The sequence below is a fragment of the Suricata suricatta genome, chromosome 1, assembly GCF_006229205.1.
Source record: "Suricata suricatta isolate VVHF042 chromosome 1, meerkat_22Aug2017_6uvM2_HiC, whole genome shotgun sequence".
Classification (NCBI taxonomy): domain Eukaryota; kingdom Metazoa; phylum Chordata; class Mammalia; order Carnivora; family Herpestidae; genus Suricata; species Suricata suricatta.
Genome location: NC_043700.1, coordinates 103,237,521 through 103,255,587, shown reverse-complemented (window position 1 = coordinate 103,255,587; position 18,067 = coordinate 103,237,521). Strand labels below are relative to the sequence as shown.

General features: G+C 38.3%; 1 protein-coding gene across 1 annotated transcript in view; it reads right to left on the bottom strand.

Annotated features, from left to right (window-relative positions):
- Positions 1 to 248: 248 nt before the first annotated feature.
- ARSJ (arylsulfatase family member J) overlaps positions 249 to 18,067 on the bottom strand; it is an 89,132-nt gene continuing 71,313 nt past the window's right edge. Inside the window, exon 2 of the mRNA XM_029918063.1 lies at positions 249 to 2,292. Coding sequence (XP_029773923.1) covers positions 888 to 2,292 — 1,405 coding nt within the window. The 3' untranslated portion in view covers positions 249 to 887. The remainder of the gene's footprint in view (positions 2,293 to 18,067) is intronic.

Genomic DNA, 18,067 nt, shown 5'->3' with positions numbered 1-18,067 from the left:
ATGGCTGAACCATGATGATTATCATTTTTGCTGAATAATTTTCTTTTTATAGTCTACAAATTCACACAGTATTACAGTAATTTATAGTATTACAGTGCTTGGTAATATTGAAGATATGAAATAAAATTCTTTTAACAGTATATAGAAAATAAAAATAAAATAAGTCATTTGTATACTTTTTTTGTGAAAACAAAATAATTAATATTTTTCTGTAAAAATAAATTACATACTTTATGTTGAAACGTTATTCTATTAAAGTGTTTAGAAAAAAGTTACATTCACGTTTTGGCAGTGTGCTTAAACATTCTTATTTGCCATTCCCTCATGCTTGACAGGATGAGGTGCAAGCTGTTTACATGGGAGGAAACAGCTTATTTTCACAGGAAAGGAAATGATACGTGAAATGGAATCAATTTTAAAAAACCAAGTATCATAAAATAGAGATACAATAATTCACTAAGAAAACATATTTTTCAAGGTCTTCAGGTGATGCAACCTTTGACTGCACTTTATCAAAGATCGTTTTTATTCATGCTACCTGTAACTTCCATCTAAAAATTAGCAGGTTCATTGATCAGAGTCTGAAGCATAGTGCCTGGTCAAATGAAACACAACAGTTGCACCGATTAAGGACAATTTTTATAAAGGAGCAAAATAAATCAGCATTCTCCTCTAAATTATGGCTTGCGAGGGTAGCACCTTTGGCACCGAACAGAACCGTTTTCTACGTGGTGACCAAGTGGCAGAAGTCTCTGGTGTGGCACAACCTGAAATTAGGGCTGTGACTTCCGGCAGTGATATTAGGGCCAAATTTGCTGGTCTACCTAGAAAACAGCTAAAAGACTACGACTGACGTAAATTTAACCAGACGGGAAAACATTTTGTACTTATCTAAGGTAATGGCAAAGGCCTGAATGGCAATTTGGAAATGAACGTGCTTTCGGCTGTTTCTTCTTTTTCTTACTTTTCTTCTGCTTTTTCTCAGCCTTATTTTTGCTTGGCTTCTTTTTCTTGCTTTCCTCTTTGTACCATGGTCCCCAGACTCCTCCGTTGAGCCGAGGGTTACTCCTCGGGTCTTTGGGGGGGTACCTGACAGGCACTGCGGTTTTATTGAACTGTGAGAGCCTCCGTAGGAGCTGTTTCACGATCCCAGGATACCTAGTAGACAGGTCTACTCTCTCATATGGGTCCGCCGTGATGTTGAAAAGCCATATGCTTTTGCCAGTTGACAACGTAATCCGCTCATTGTGCCACCGGTTTGGCCCCAGGTTGCTGAAAGACTGAGGGGGAACCCAGTCGCTGTAGCCAGGGTTTCCTGTAAGCAGTTTCCAGTGCTGCACCCTGATGGCTGACTGGATTGCAGTGTTCCAGATCCCATAGCCTGCGGCCCAGGAGCCGTTTTTCGCTTTGGTATAAATGGGGTCAATGTTGTGCAAAATATCCACCCGCGGGGAGCGAAGGCCTTCACTTATGGTTTCCCAGACATCATAGCCATCCAGTTGAATGTCCTCATCAATCTGTCCTTCAGCCAGTGAAATCAGAGTGGGGTACCAGTCAGTGATGTGCACGAGCTCCTTACACACTGTTCCCTTGTTTTTCAGAAGCGGACTATGCACAAAGCCAACGGCCCGAATGCCCCCTTCCCAGTATGTTCCTTTGCTACCTCTGAGAGGCCAGTTACTTCCTCCTGCTGTGGGCTGGCCGCCATTATCTGAAGAGTATATGATAATGCTGTTGTTATAGAAACCGTATGTCTTCAGAGCCAGGGTCACATTGTTGATTGCTTCATCTAAGCAGGAAAGCATGGCAGCATACCTCCGCCGATTTATGTTAATAATGGATCTGTAATGTTCAAAATACCTGCCAGGAGCTTGCAGCGGTGAGTGAACGGCTTGGTAGGCAATATATAAAAATAAAGGTTTTCTGGGATCATGGGAAGCCAAGATTTGCTGAACTTTTTGAGTGTACATCTGTGTGGAGTATATGCCATTGTCATAGTCCCAGGCAGCATTGTCATTTTCATATAAGTCATAGCCACACATCCCAGGACTGTCACATTTGTAGTGCGTATAGTAATCACCACTTCCCAAGAGGGAACCAAAAAAGGTATCAAATCCTCTCTTGGTAGGCATACATTCTTTTCTGTAGAAACCCAAGTGCCATTTTCCAACCATATGCGTTGAATATCCAACCTCCTTCAGCTTCTGAGGTAGGGTTGCATTGTCCAGAGGTAAGCAGTTGGGTTGGGTAGGTCGTATGATAGAATGTTGAAGTCCGGTGTGTATCTGATACCTTGATGAGAGTAAAAAAAATTGTCAGTGCAGTAGAAAAGAGAAATTATAAAGATCCTAAAACAATGTTTCTGTGAAGAGAAACTTCACCCCAAATAAAATATGACCAATTCAGCATTTCTATTGTTGATTCAAAAGTGTTACCCTAATTAGTTCCATATTTAACATTTGAAATACATTTGACTCGAAATCAGTACTTTTGAAACTAAGATTTCACCACCTACGTCAAAGTATTTTTAAAGTTCTAACAGGATTAATCTGAATAAACTTTAATCTCTTCATTAACTATGTAATGTAGAAAGCTAATGTGCTAAGGGAAAGATATAAATGTATAGAGTATTACTATTATTATTATTATAGAGACCTCACATTAGCTCCCAAATAATTTCCTGAGATCTCTATTTCAAGCTAATCCTGAAGTACTGAAAACACATGCAAAAGTTATGCAAAAGTCTTCAGTTTGATGGTCACAAAAATATTTTATAGTTAGTCCCCAGCCTGCTACATCTCTGCGAAAAGAAAGAGAATTTTTCTGGCTCACAATACTTTATTGTTGCAAATCCATCTTACTTAGGGTAAGTGTTTTAGCTAATGCTAAGGAGAGATTCTATTTTCCCCAAAACAGCAGGAAATGAGTCCTTTCATGTTTTTTTTCCACAGTGTCACCCTTTTTAAAAAAGTTACATTCACTTACAATGTAGTCTAGGAAAACAAGGCAATCCTTTCTACACATTAAAATTAAGTGAATGTTAATTTCTGGCATTGTTCTTTCCCCCAAGGATATTTTGCCAAGGACTTTTTTCCCAGAGAATGGTTATCATCACATAAGTGTATGAATTTTCACTTGGGTCAATATGTACCTCTTAATTCATGACATGTAAAGGTGATTGATTCCATAGTTATATAAATTCAAAAGGATTTTAAAAATAGAAAATACAGAAATTCTGAGAAAATGAAAGTTGTAGAAGGTTTTAAGGTAAATGTGAAAATATTCTTGGAATTGTAAGGATGCAGGTCCGATCCGGCCCTCACCACCTGGCCGACCCAGCCGTCCCTGAGCCGGTGGGTCGTAGCGCACCTCCGCATTGGAGATGCACCTGGTGGCCGTGGGGGCGCGTTCCCCCGCCAGCCGCAGGTCCGATCCAGCCTTCCCCTTTACTTATAGTATAGTATATATAGTATAGAGTATTACTATTAATATTTAAGTAAAGGGGAAGGCGCCAGCTTCTCCTGAAAGGGCGTGCATTAAGGAGGGACAACTCCTGTGGCACCCAATTGGGGAAGGCCGGCCATTACCTTTGACCCTTCTAGAGGCGGGTCTAGTCACGCCCCACGTGGGGCGTCCTGAGCCCACTCTGATTGGTCAGTGCTCCGGATGGTGTGATTGGCTCCCACAACTGCCAGTGTTGATGGGGGGGGGCAGGGATTGGATCACTGTACACCTGTCATCATTTCCTGTAACTCCCCCTTCCAAAGGCATAAAAGGCCCTGCCCTGCCTTTGTTCGGGGCTCTCTCCACGTGGCCAGCGGGTCGGCTGGAGACTGTGAGCCGGAGCTTAAGCTTGTAATAAAGGCCCTTTGCTTTTGCAGGCGTGACTCGGTCTCCCTAGCAGTCTCTGGTGTTTGTTTTGGGGTGATTTGGGGCGATTTTAAAAACTTGGGCACAACAGAATCAAGTTACAAAGAGTTAATAGTGAGATCAAAATTAAGTTTTTAAAATGGATTTAACCTGAAATGCCAACATGTCACATATACCTTGGCTGAGTATTTCAATATATTTAAATCTACAAATGAAAGTGTAATGTAACTGTGAGTCCTTCTGAAGTGTCAATTGCAGTCACATGCTTTTGGTTTTGTAGGGTCCAGAGGGATGTTTGGTCACTAAGGCGAAGCAGCATTCACATGAGCCCTGTCTCTCTGCTGATCATTTAGCTGTCAAGGTTTCACAATAATCACAATTGTGAGAATTTTTTTTAATAGTTTATTGTCAAATTGGTTTCCATACAATTGTGAGAATTTAAAATGCAATCAATTCTCAAGGAAATAAGCATTTTAAAAGCATTATTTATCACCGAAGTCAGAAAGTATTGTTACTACCCTTGATAATTTTTTAAATGCTACTTTATGTGTATTGTTCTGGTTATTTTATTTTAAGCTTGTTTATTTTGAGAGTGTGCATATGAGTGTGAGCAAGCAGGGGAGGGGCAGAGAGAAGGGGAGAGAGTGAGAGAATCCCAAGCAAGGTCCACACCATCAGCACAGAACCCAATGTTGGACTTGAACTCACGAACCAATCTGTGAGATCATGAGCCAAAACCAAGAGTCAGATGCTTAACGGACTAAGCCATCCAGGTGCCCCTCCTTGATAATTTTTGATGATCCAGTTCAAGATCCAAAACACTGACTGTGAAACTATTGATTTTTGTGACAAGTACATGACAAATTGTTAACACTTATCATCATAAACATTAGGTAAATTTAAAAACTGAAAAATCTGTATGGGCAAGCATTTTGATGAATTATTAGCTAAATAATTCTATGCAGAAAATGTACTTGGCCAAAGCATCTATTCAATTCATTGAATGGCTAACCAATTCAATCTTTCTAATCAAACTGGGCATTTTCTCAGCCAGTACTAAAAGCAAAAGAATTTGAGCCTTTTAAAAAGCAGGAAATACAGAAAATGGTCACACAAAAAAGAGTAGGAAAGAAGAGGTGTGCTTCTTTCAGGAGAGATTATAGTGTTAGGAGATAAGTGAGAGAGGTCAGAACTATTAACTGTGTGGTTTCTGTTTCCCCACAGCCTAGAACAGTTTTCATATTGGAACCAACACATAAAGATTAGGCAGCAGCTCATAACAGAAGAGATCTTTTCAGGACAGACTCTTATTAAATGAACTCAAGACTCTGGGGCCAAATTGGTGGAGTTTTAGGTAGAATCTGGGACATGGGTTAGGGGTACAGTTTGGGAGTCAGACAGTCCTGGGTTTGAGTTTGCTCTACTGCCTAATTAGCTGTGTAACTTAGGGCAGCACTTAACCACTCTGATCCTCAGTTTCCTCCCCTGTAAAATAGGGAGAATGATATATACTGAGTTGCTGTGGTATTGAAGAGATTATAGAGTCTGGTAAGGAGAGTATGTCAGGAAATGATTGGTTTTGCTATTATTATGTCAGAGTTCTGAGTCATATGTTACATATCTGTATAACGTTTCATAATGTATAGGCTTGCTTTTACATGTATTACTGCATTTAGTCCTCACTGCAACAGGAAGAAGTAGGGTGTTTTAATGTTAACTTTAAACATTTTAAAAATATTTATTTATTTATCTTGAGAGAGAGAGAGAGAGGGAGAGAGAGAGAGAAACAGAGAGAGAGAGAAGAGAATCCCAAGTAGACTCCACATTTTAGCACAGAGCCTGATGTGGGGCTCAATCCCAGGAGCTGTGACACCATGACCTGACCTGAAAATGTTTGACAGATTGAGCCACCCAGGTGCCCGTTGTTAGTTTTATAGACAAGAGATTAGAGATATAGAGATGAGCCTAACTCTTCCATTTTGCTCCACCAATCTGTGAAATGGATTCCTCAATGACAGAGGTTAAGCCTGATGATGCTCTTTCTCTTCTCTTTCAGAGTTAATATCAGTACTTCTTGAAAAATCAAGGAGCAGAGGAAAGATGCCATTAATCTTGAGAAGCAAATCTGTTCCAACTTTCTAATTAAAGATAAGAAGGATTTTTGTAAACCAAATAGGGAGGCTTACAGTGATCCCAGAAAAAATTTGAGAATAATTTTTTTTAAATGGATGACTTGTGAGCATTTAAAAACAAACCAACAAATTAGGTGGAGCCAAAAAGGGAATTCTTCTAAGTTAACTTCATTTCCTTTTTAAAAAAAGATCAGTATTAGGTAAACAGCTTAGGAAAATGATGGGCATTTCAAAAGTCTGCTCATGATTCTTTTCTTATAAAATAATGAAAAAATAATTATATAGTAACATTGTATATTCATCAGAAGAATATTTTTACATATTCACACCAATCAAGGTATACAGAAAATTTTCATTTATATCATTTCTCTGGCTTCTACAACTCTGTGGACTAAGCAGGGGCATCCATTTATTACTTTCATCTAATAACAATAAAAACAAAAGACACTGCAACTCAGAGTAATTTAGTGTAATTTAGTGGTTTGCCAGGCTTTACAGTTGTAAGTCTTGAGGTTCTACTCTGGAATCCAGAGTTTTGGCTTTAGGGACCTTTCCATTGTACACAGATCATTGAACAGCTAGATCTACTTAAAGTTTGGATTAATTCATTTGCATTAGTTTTCAGTATTTATTTTTCAGCTAAGCTATATATTGAGTGTAAAATGTGTGCCGGGGACTAAGCTTTTAGTTTGTTTTGTCCACCACCTCCCTGTCCCCAAAGCTTTGACATCCCTAAGTCAGCTCTCGGTAAAGATCCTATTAGCGATGGGGGTGGCTTTAAGGTATAAGTTCGCTGAACCTTGGGATCAGATGGGGACTGAGACAGTGCTTTCAGTCATGGAGAACAGCACTGAATGGTAATAACTATTTTCTTTCAGGAAGGAGATGGTTGGAATCTAGGGAAGAATCTTTGGCTTGATAGTGACTTTAACTTAGCAACAGCAACTAGGTTGATTATCAATCAGATAATTCTTCAAAATACACTACAAAACTATATTAATTAATGTAACTGATTTATTGGTCAAGGACTGCTGATCTGGAAAGTAGTCTCTGGAGCAGTACAACAAGGCTCTTTCTTGGGCTTCAATGCACTGGTCATTATTATCCATTGATAATTATAATCCATGATATAGCCATATCCATTATTATCCATGACTTGAATAAAGAGGAGAAATGCTTATTATCTGGAATAATAAGAATATTATAAGTAGCATAATGTAGAAGTAATCAAAATGACCTGAAATGTTGAAACAAAGACAATGATATATAGATCAAAAGTTAAGGATGGGCTCAAAGAGTGAAGGGAATATGTCAAAAGATGCAGAAGCCTAAATAAAGGGGCTCTCACTGGCCAAATCTGGGACAATGTGAGCATCAAAACAGATAGTGATTATAAAGACTAATACCCACTGAATAAAATCGGAAACCCTGAGTCCATACTAAAAAATAAGTAAGTAAATAATAAAAGGTTGCTATGGAATGGGATAATGACATAGTCTCACATAATAATTACAAAACATGTAATAAAAGAGTAACTGTACAGTGAAAGCACCTGATAAACACCACATAAATCAAGGGATTAAAGTTAACATCTCAGTAATTGGGACAAACCAAGATCAAGTGCCTCCAGATAGGATGCAATGAGAGGAGAACGGCGTTGTCGTGGTGGGCCAGCCTAGGGTGCATCACCGGCATCTAGTCCCGAGTAAACAGGCAAACCTAAACTGAGGGATATTTTACAAAATAATGGCTGAAAATATAGTGTCAAGATAATGAAAGTCAAGGAGATGGTTCAGGAGAAAATGTTATTTGTGTTGTACTTGTGCAGTACTTGACTTTTTCTGTAAGTATGAGAGTGTTTCAAAATTTAAAAAAAACTGTAAGGAAATCTAATTGTGATAAATGGAAGGCACTGCATATTAAGAAGCAATCATTTACATGCTCATTATGGATCTGAGCCGTGGGCATATCAAACTATGAACTTGATAAAAAGTAAATGGGTAAAGAGCTAAAATGCTAATAAGATCTTACATTATATAAGGGCAGTGTGCCAGTTCTAAGAATAGTCCCTACTCTGTGCTAATCAGAACATATCTGGAATAGAGTATTCAATTTTTAAGCATGTTCTCCCCAAATATATTAAAAGTTTTTTAAACTTATAAATGACACACATCACTACTATACTAACTTATGAACATTATAAATCATACACGATAGAAATTAAAAAGAAGTAGATAAAAACAAATAGAATTTCTGGTATTTGTTCTTGTATCCTAATGAATCACCCTGTGTTGCCCTAGAGTGTATGTATTCCAATTTGGAGACCACTGGTACAGAAAGTTGATGGTAGAGATGAGAACTGAAACACAGGGAATAATTAGGAGGCTATTACAGTAGCCTAGGTCAAAGATGATGGTGGCTTGGACTACCACCTAGTGGCAAAGAAAATGGAAGTAAGTGGATAAATCCAATGTATAATAGGACTTGTGGCTATTTTGATGAATGGTTGATCTCTGTTTTGTTCCCAAGTATACAATTGATCTCTGTTTTGTTCCCAAGTATACAATTGGGACTAATGGATAACCTTAAAAAAAGGCAGATTGCAAAAATAACAGCAACAATAAACAAACAAAAACACAACTAGGAGAGAAAAGAAATGAAAAACAAAATAGACTAGATGATCGTCTTGCAGGGATTGTGTAAAAGATGTATTTGGGTTTGAAAAGGAGTACCACTTACCTTTAGGGGTTCCTTCTAACTTTAAGAATCCATGGATCAAGAACGATAGGTTAATGTTTCCTCAGAGAACCCCATGCAACTCAGAGCAGCTTCACAAAAACAAGTTTACAATATTACATACAAGTATTTGATAAAGAAGTTTCCATAATGCATCATATGTATAACATCTTTCTTTGAATAATATAAAGTAGCTTACAATAGATTTTTCACATAGCATTTTCTGAATGCAATAATCATGACTAAAAAACACTAATTTTGAAATTTAGTCCATTTTTTGTATTACCATCTGGCTACCATGTGAAGAAAATTCCATGTGAAAAAGAGCAAATCTAGAGTTGATGTCAAACCTGCTAAAATCAATAGCCATCATTCTCACTTTCCTGCCAACTTAAAAGACAAAAGCTAAGTGGGCCTTTCAGCTTGGCATTAGAGTTTGTCAAGACTTCGTAAACTTTTTAAACATTAATTCATATCACTGGATTCTGGTAGTGGCAGTAGTTTTGAAATCTCTTTTGTCTAGCAAAGTCTAATATAAAATTATTGTTTTAATCCAATTACATAGTTAATATACCCTTATAAATGTAAAATACTTTATAAGGGTAAAATATGAATCATCACAGTTCCACGTAGACTCTAAAGTGTAGGATTGTTACAGAATACCAAGTTAGCCAATAATGCAAGAAAAATTGATATTTTGAAGGGAAAGAACCAGGTATAAGAGACTATAGTTTGTAGAATCAACTATCACTTAGATACTTATAAGTTAGAAAAATATAACTAATTTTCCGTATTCTACAAGGAATTCCTTTACCACTCCCTTCCAAAAGACTCCTATCTCCAAGACTGTCATTCTATTCATAGGACTTAATTTCATCTTTTAGTTAATTATATCTTCTGACAAAGGCTGTGAGAGAGAGGTATCATAACAATTCAATGCCTAAGTTTTCATCTCATGAATGAATGAATTTCACTGGATATTCATTCATGAGATGAACCACTAATCATAGTTTATAATAAATTACTTATTTAACACTCAATGATTGAGAGCAATGATTCCTACTCTCAAGGAGCTCAGTCAGTGAGCCTTCTTGCTCAACAATAGACTCCAACAGTTAAAACCAGAAATAGACAACACTGCTTTAACTCATGCTCTAACTAAACTCATTGTGTTTATTTCTTATCACACTTTCTTGAAGCATTGGTGCAGGTATTTTGCAATGAATGGAACATTCCAATTGCCAGGACAGAAAAGCCTTGATAGCAGTGGAATTCCTAGAAGACCACACATCCCCTTCCCCACCCATGTTCATGGACTGACCACATACCAAACCCCATCCATGATCACGTACTCTCTGCCTGCTCTTTTGCACAGGCCCCAGCCCCCATGGAGAGGTTGGTTGTTAAGGCTTGAGCCTGCCACCTCCTCCAGCTGTCTGCACCCAAAATAAATTTCTCTCCTTTTGTTTTCCAAAACCCCTCTCTTGAATTACTGGCTTCTCAGGTGAAGAGTTGAAGGGAAGGCAAAGAGTATTTCAGTAAGAGGAGCAGAATGTTCAAATGCACATAGGGAGAAAATTCGGTCTCTTTGGTCCAAGAGTTCAGAATATGAGAACAGAGATTCAGACATATCTTGATGGAAGATGAGACAACAGAGGCAAGTAGGTGCAAGTTACAGAGAGCTGTATTACAGCAAACAGCTGTACAAAGGTTTTTGTACTTAATGTGAGGCTCACAGAAAACCAAAGAAATACTTTTGAAAAAAGTATTACATAATAGAAGTCTGCATTAGAAAAATCACTCTGGTTGTAGTATGAAGGGTAGATTGGAGTGAAACATGGCAAAGTCAGGGAGGTTTGCCTTGGTGTAAGGGATAAATGCTGACGATTGAAATGGAGATGGGTGACAGTAAGGATGAGAAGAGGACTCTAATGGGGCACATCTGAGAGGACTACAGGTTGTGGGGAATGTGGGAGAGGGGGTGTTAAAATGAGTCCTAAGTGTCTGGGCTGGGCAGTGGGGTGAAAGGAGTTTTCTTGCACTAAGTTAAGAAATCTAAGAACAGGGTGAATGGGAAGATGAGGAGTTCTGCTCTGTGTTTAGTTAGTTGGAAGCACCTGTAAGATATCCAGTCACAGATGTTTAGGATGAAATTACTCCAAGATTTGAGACTCATTAACATATAGGTCAAGATAGTGAGTTCATGGGAGCACATGACATCATTTAAACACAGGATGGGATTGCAGCACCTGGGTGGCTCACTCGCTTAAGCGTCAGACTTCAGCTCAGGTCATGATCTCACAGTTTGTGAGTTCGAGCCCTGCATTGGGCTCTCTACTGACCCCCTCAGAGCTTGGAGCCTGCTTCCAATTCTGTGTCTCCTCTCTCTGCCCCTTCCACGCTCATGCTCTGCCTTTCTCTCTCTCAAAGATAAATAAACATTAAAAAATTAAAAAAAAAGACAAGATGGGACAAGGCACCGGTGACTCAGTCGATTAAGCATTCTACTCTTGGGTTTGGCTTAGGTGATGATCTCATGGTTCATGGATTTAAGACCCATGTCAGGTTCTGAGTTGACAGTGTGGCACAGAGTCTGCTTTGGATTCTCTCTCTTTCTCTCTCTCTCTCTCTCTCTGCCCCTCCCTCCCTCCCAAGTACATGTGTGCTCTCTCTCTCAAAATAAATATGTAAACTAAAAAAAAAAAAAAAAAGACAAGATAGGGACTGAGGGCCAAAGATAGGCCAGGAAGGGGCATTATTCAGAAGAAAAACAAGGAGCACAGGGAAAGAGTTTGAGATGAAACAGCTACTCTGTGCACTAGAGCAGTTTTAGAGTTGACTGCATCACATACTGTAGAGAAGCCAAGAAAGGTGAGAATTGAAAAGCATCAACAAAACATGGGAATAAACATGTATGACCTTGTAGGGGCCAAGGGAAGGCTGCCCCAAGATGGTCCACTTTGGCATAAAGATTATTTTGAATTAAACATAGCAGATTCAGAAAAAGCTCTTTACCTCCCCCACAACTCCCTGGTTGTACCAGGAAGAGAGCTATTAACATAGGTTCCTTTTTACCTAAGAAACTTAACTGTGTAATAGGGCAACCTTTGTTTTCCAAACATCTACCCTCTCCTTCCGACTAATAGACCTCCTTTCCTTTGTATCCCCAAAGCCTTACTCCTCTTCTTAGTTCAAATAAACTTCACATTGCCTGACTGTCTTTGGAAGGGCATGTATGTGTGGATCCCCCATAAGTATGAAGCTACATTTGATTTTCTCCTGTTATTCTGTCTCCTGTCAATTTGATTCTTAGTCTAGATACAAGGGTCGTGAAGGCCAGAGGAAATTCTTTATCCCTAACAACTTGTTAAACCATATTTTGGTAGAAATCCAGATTTTAGTTAGTTGAGTCCTGAATGGAAAGTGAAAACTGTGAAAATATTAATTTTCCACTAAAATGGATCGCTTCTCGGCCTTTTGGCTAAGATCGAATGTAGTATCCACTAAAATGGAAAGGAGGCTAGAAGCAGGAGCTATACCACTCAACATCAATTACAGGATGAATTGTCAACTACAGGCCCCATCAAAAGAATCCTCAACAGGTCAGAATGATCAATTATAGGTCCCAACAGGAAAAAATGTATACTGCATCTTCTAGAAGAAATTGAGGATTCCTGCAACTCAGCCAATGAAAAACCATCATTACTCTGAACCCTTGTTTTTTCTCCAATGGACCACTCCAACTTCGTCCTTTTCCATAAAATAGTTTTCTTCTCCTTTGCCTGTTGGACTTGCCTATGGCTTTGCTGTAGCTTGCAAATCCTGAATTCTAATTCTCTACCATTCCTGAAGAAACCCATTTTGTTGGTTAAATAACTGCCTAGTTGACAAAATGCATAGATCGTGAGTATAAACTATTTTATGATATATGAAAAAAAAAAAGAATACGGTGAGGCTCCAAGTGCTGATGTGGAGAAATGCTTAAGATGTATTATTGAGTAAAAGAACATCTGGCTATGCCAGGGTACCTATTCTATTATTACATTTTTGTGACAAAAACATGTATAAATTCCCCAAAGGCAGGGACTGTTCGCTGCTGTACTGTATCACCTAAAACAATACCTGGCTTGGGACCCCTGGGCGGCTCAGTCGGTTAAGCATCTGACTTCAGCTCAGGTCATGTTCTCACAGTCTGTGCTGATGGCTCAGAGCCTGGAGCCTGCTTCAGATTCTGTGTCTCCCCCGCCCTCTGCCCCTCCCCTGCTCATGCTCTGTCTCTCTTTCTGTTTCTCAATAATAAATAAATGTTAAAAAAATTAAAGAAACAACAATACCTGGCTCATAATATGACATCAATAACTATTTGTTGAATGAATAAATGAATGAGAATGAGTGTGTATTCATAGAAAGAGAAAGGAAAAAAATGTAAAGGTATACACCAAAGAGTTAGACATCATTATTTCCAAGGAGATAATAATAATTGTGAGAGAAGAGGAAGCTTGCATTTCCTGATATACAAATTTTTATATAATTTATATATTATATAAATATCACTTATAATTTCTATATACTTATAAAATACTGTAAGTAAAACATGAATGGGTACAAAAATTAGCTTACTCTTCTCAGACTAATTACATATGGCACGAATGTTTAATTAAAAAAAAAAGAAATCTAAATTCCAAATACGGAAAACATTCATCTCATCAAAGAGTGTTCTTCTAATAGGGACATCTACTCAGGAGACCACATTTACACCAGAAGAAAACAGATAGAATGAACTAAATGAATAATGTAAGTATCCCCTAAAAGCTAGAGAAAATGCTCCTTTTAACCAAAAATAAATAAATCAATAAATATCTTGTCAAGTAACTTAAAATTCCTGGCTTTGAATGGTCTTTCCTTGTCACCAGAGCCTGCTGTTCATTCCTGCAATGGCCTTGCTCATCCACAATGTGTTAACATTTACATCAAAGATGTTGCTACTACACTGAATACAGTTGTCTCGTCTCATTTAGAAACATGGCTGCAAATCACATGCGTAGTGACTTCTTTCTGGAAATTTCCCTTTTAATCTTGACATTGGTGTCCATCTTGTCAGTTCAGATGAAAGAATGCATGCTTGAGGTCATATGGCCCCAGGATTGGCCAAGGAACCCATAGGAATGCAATTCTACTAGCTCACAGTATGAATCAGCACTACCCTCGAGATATAATCACCAGATGTACCTAATTAAAAGAATAAAGATATTTTTCAGAAATCAAATCTCTTGGGATGGAAAAGATCTCCAGGGAATCGGACAGAGTGGCGCCAGAGCAACTGCGAGCACGACCTGATGGGTCTTCGATCAATAGTGTCGGTCTTTTCAGAGACCCCTGCACCAAATTTTGCCCTTAAAACTCTTCACTTGCAAACTCTCAGGGAGTTTGGGACTTTAGAGTATTAGCTCCCCATTCTCCTGGAGGCACCAACCAAAAATTGCCTTTTTTACTGCAAAAGGTGGATATTAGTTTTTATTGGCTTACTGCATATCAGGTGGATGACCTTTTGTTTGCTTCAGTTATAGTCTCATCTATAGTGTGTGTGAATTCTTGGTAGTTTCCACCAACAGGTCAATTTAGTTCCCAACTAGAGGGTCTTCTCCCTGACTCTTTTTTTTCCACGTTCTTTCCTTTTGGAATTATTCCTATGGAAGACCCATATTTTCTACTCCCTTTAAAAAGATTTAATATATAAATAAAAGATTATCAAACATCTGTCTAAATGAGCATTCACTTATATAATCAGTATGCTTCTTTTCTGTAAAAAAATTATTTACAGAATAAAACTTGAGAGGGAACTCCAGAGGTTTATTTACAATAATTTAATTAATTTTTTAAACATTTATTCATTTTTGAGAGTGAGAGAGACAGAGTATAAGTAGGGAGGGGCAGTGAGAGTGGGAGACACAGAATAAGAAGTGGGCTCCAGGCTCTGAGCTATCAGCACAGAGCTCAACCTGGGGCTTGAACTCAGGGACCATGAGATCATGACCTGAGCTGAAGTTGGACGCTTACCTGACTGAGCCACCCAGGAGCCCCTACAATCATTTAATTTATAGAGGCTATTTTAAGGTCACATATATTTCACAAAGCACAGTGTAACCATACTGTGAAAACAAAATTTTCTATTTCTTTTTGCTGTTTTCTTTACTACCACAGAGTATTAGTAAGTCAATTTTTTTAATGTGCAAGTTTTAATCTCTCTTCTAAACAGAAAATGCATGTAAAGGTGTGGACCAGAGATTTCTTAAATGTTGAACCACATTTCATGTTGCCCTAGAGACAGGATATGTTAAGGAAAATACCCTTAACTAATATCCTTTGATACTAGAATTCTCAAAGTAAGATGTAGATTCCTTAAGAAAAAATTTAGATCCTTTCAATTATTTTGAAAATATGATCTCTCACTTTCCTCTGTATGCATTAGTCTATCATTGTTATTCCTCTAGAAATAGGACTGCCATATTTAAGTCCAACATTTTCTTTGTAGTCCTAACTCTGAAGAAAGAAAAATTATGAGGAGTTTAACATTTATGCTCACCACGTGGCTTTTCTAGGAATTAGTTCAACAAAAAGTGGTAACTTCTTGCATTCTTAAACAGAATTACTTCCTCCTAGCCACGGTTAAGAATTATCTTTCAAATAACTGATTATCTTTGAACTTGAAATTACCCATACATAGGTGAAAGTATTTCATGCCAAACTCATGTGGAACTCATCAGTGTCTTAGGTGCAAGCCCAGTGAAAAGAAACTGAAAGTAAAGACGGCTTAGCAGGGAATAGATAATTGTTATATAATATAATTGTTGGGGAATGTGATCAAGAAGATATTCTGCTAATTGATCTGTGAGCTGAACTGGGCTTGGGGTTCCTTGGAACTGGGGGTTCCTCACCCCTTCCCCTGTCCCGAGAATGTGGGTTCCATTTGCCTTTCCTGCTCCCTCCCCGAGGCTGCTCTAAGGGCAGAGCCTTGGGATGGTGATGTAATGTTGAAAACACCTGCTCAGTATATATGTTATCTATAGATGACTGAAGCCCATTAGGACTTTTTCATAAGTTTTAAGATTTGGAGGGCTGGTGTGGGGATACATTCATCTTGTTGCCACCCAAGACAAGCTTTTTAGGTAAGTTCCTTTTGCTACTGTTAAAAATGCCACCAAAAATAAAAATGCCACCTACAAACTTGAAGTGGATGATTTTTTCTTAGGTCTTCCTCTGTCCTCCATGGGTTGGTCTCGATTATATTAGCAAATCTACAGAGAGGGTTGTGAACCTAATTCTTCAAAGCCACTAAGTTTACTAACACTTTTGTTGGTTAGTATTATTTTTAAAGGATGTTTATATTCTATGCTACAAAGCAGTTTCAACTAAAGAAAAAGACAATTATTGAATAATAGCTCCATTAATTGGTATGACCAGATTCCCAAGGCTGAAGCCACCAATAGACGTAGAACTTAGAACCAACTGTCATGCATTGGATAATTTTTTCCCCTAATAGCTGAATTCATGGACTTCTATCTGTGACTTTGCCCTTTAATTGGTTTCTCTCTAAATTCCAACACTGTATTGATTCTGTCCTGAATACAGATATTAAGCTATATTGAGTAGCTTAGGATTTATTACTAAAATGGCAGTATTAATAAGCTCTTTAGTGGAGATAAGGATGTGGAATTGATACACTTTATGTTCTAGAGAGTTGAACTTTATACATATCTTTAAATGAGATTAAGAAAATGAGCAAATTAATATAGACACCTTGCCCTGATAATTCTTATAGATACTCTTTCATCTACAACATATATAACAGGATGGTTATAAAAGCTGTCTTAATTTTAAATTTATTTTATTTATTTCAAGAAAGGGAGAGTGTGCACATCCAGGCTCTCAAGACTGAGCTGGGGAGAGGCAGAAGGAGAAGGTGAGAAACAATCCCAAGCTGTCCCCTCTCTGTCAGCACACATCCTAATGTGGGGCTCAATCCCATGAACCATGAGATCATGACCTGAGCCAAAACCAAGAGTCCAAGAGTTAGATGCTTAACCAGTTGAGCCACCCAGTGACCCCTGTTGCTGTCTTAATTTTATATAGTATTGTAATTCTTTTCATTCAATTTCTCCTTTATTTAGAAAAAATGCTCAGAATGTTTGCTACATTATTCTTAAGAAGCTTTGGTATATTTGAAATATTTCACAGTGATTATAAAAATGATATTTATTTATTATTTTTAATGTTTTCAATTTATTTATTTTTTAATGTTTTATTTATTTTTGATACAGAGAGAGACAGAGCATGAGAGGGGGAGGGGCAGAGAGAGAAGAAGACACAGAACTGGAAGCAGGCTCCAGGCTCTGGGCTAGCTGTCAGCACAGAGCCTGATGCGGGGCTCGAACCCACGAACATGAGATCTGACCTGAGATGAAGTCGGAGGCTTAACCGACTGAGCCACCCAGGCGCCCCTCAATTTATTTTTGAGAGAGAGACACACAGCATGAGCAGGGGAGGGTCAGAGAGAGAAGGAGACACAGAATCTGAAGACAGGCTCCAGGCTCTGAGCTAGCTCTCAGCCCAGAGCCTGATGTGGGGCTTGAACCATGAGATCATGACCTGAGTCAAAGCCAGATGCTCAACCGACTGAGCCACCCAGGTGCCGCTAAAAATAATTTTTAAAACTAGGGGAAAATAAGGAAAAAGAAATACACTGGGAAGATCTCTAATAGATAAAACCTATTGCCTTGAAATATACCCCAGATATGGAGATTCTCCCCACTCTGGCTTATCATCAGAACACCTTTATCACAGTTTTCCTTCATCCCTCTTGCTACATGTGCTAGTCAGCTCTTTATTATTTTTTTTCCAGGAAAGTTATCCAAAAGTTAAAAGTAGAAAGTAATCACTATACAGGCAGATCATTTTCCTCAGGAGAGGGCTCACTGCTTCAGACTGAAAAAGGGCATTAACTAGAAAGTTCACAATATTTATTTCACATGTGATCTGGCAATAATTCTCTTTATTTTCTCCAAAAGGTTTGCCCTGGTGGTCGGGGTTGGGTCTACAGGCCAAAGTCTCATACTCATTTCCTGGGTCGTAAGTGGGAGAATGTGTACTTTATATTTGTTAGGAATCAGGTTGGTGGAGGGATTAGTAGATGCCATATTTTATTTTTCAACATTCTTCCCAATGACTTGACATCATAGGATGCTTTCTAGGATGTGCTGTGGAAACAATCCAGCCTATATGGTGGTATTTGAGAAAAGCCTACAATTTTAGGAATCACGATGGCTGGATTT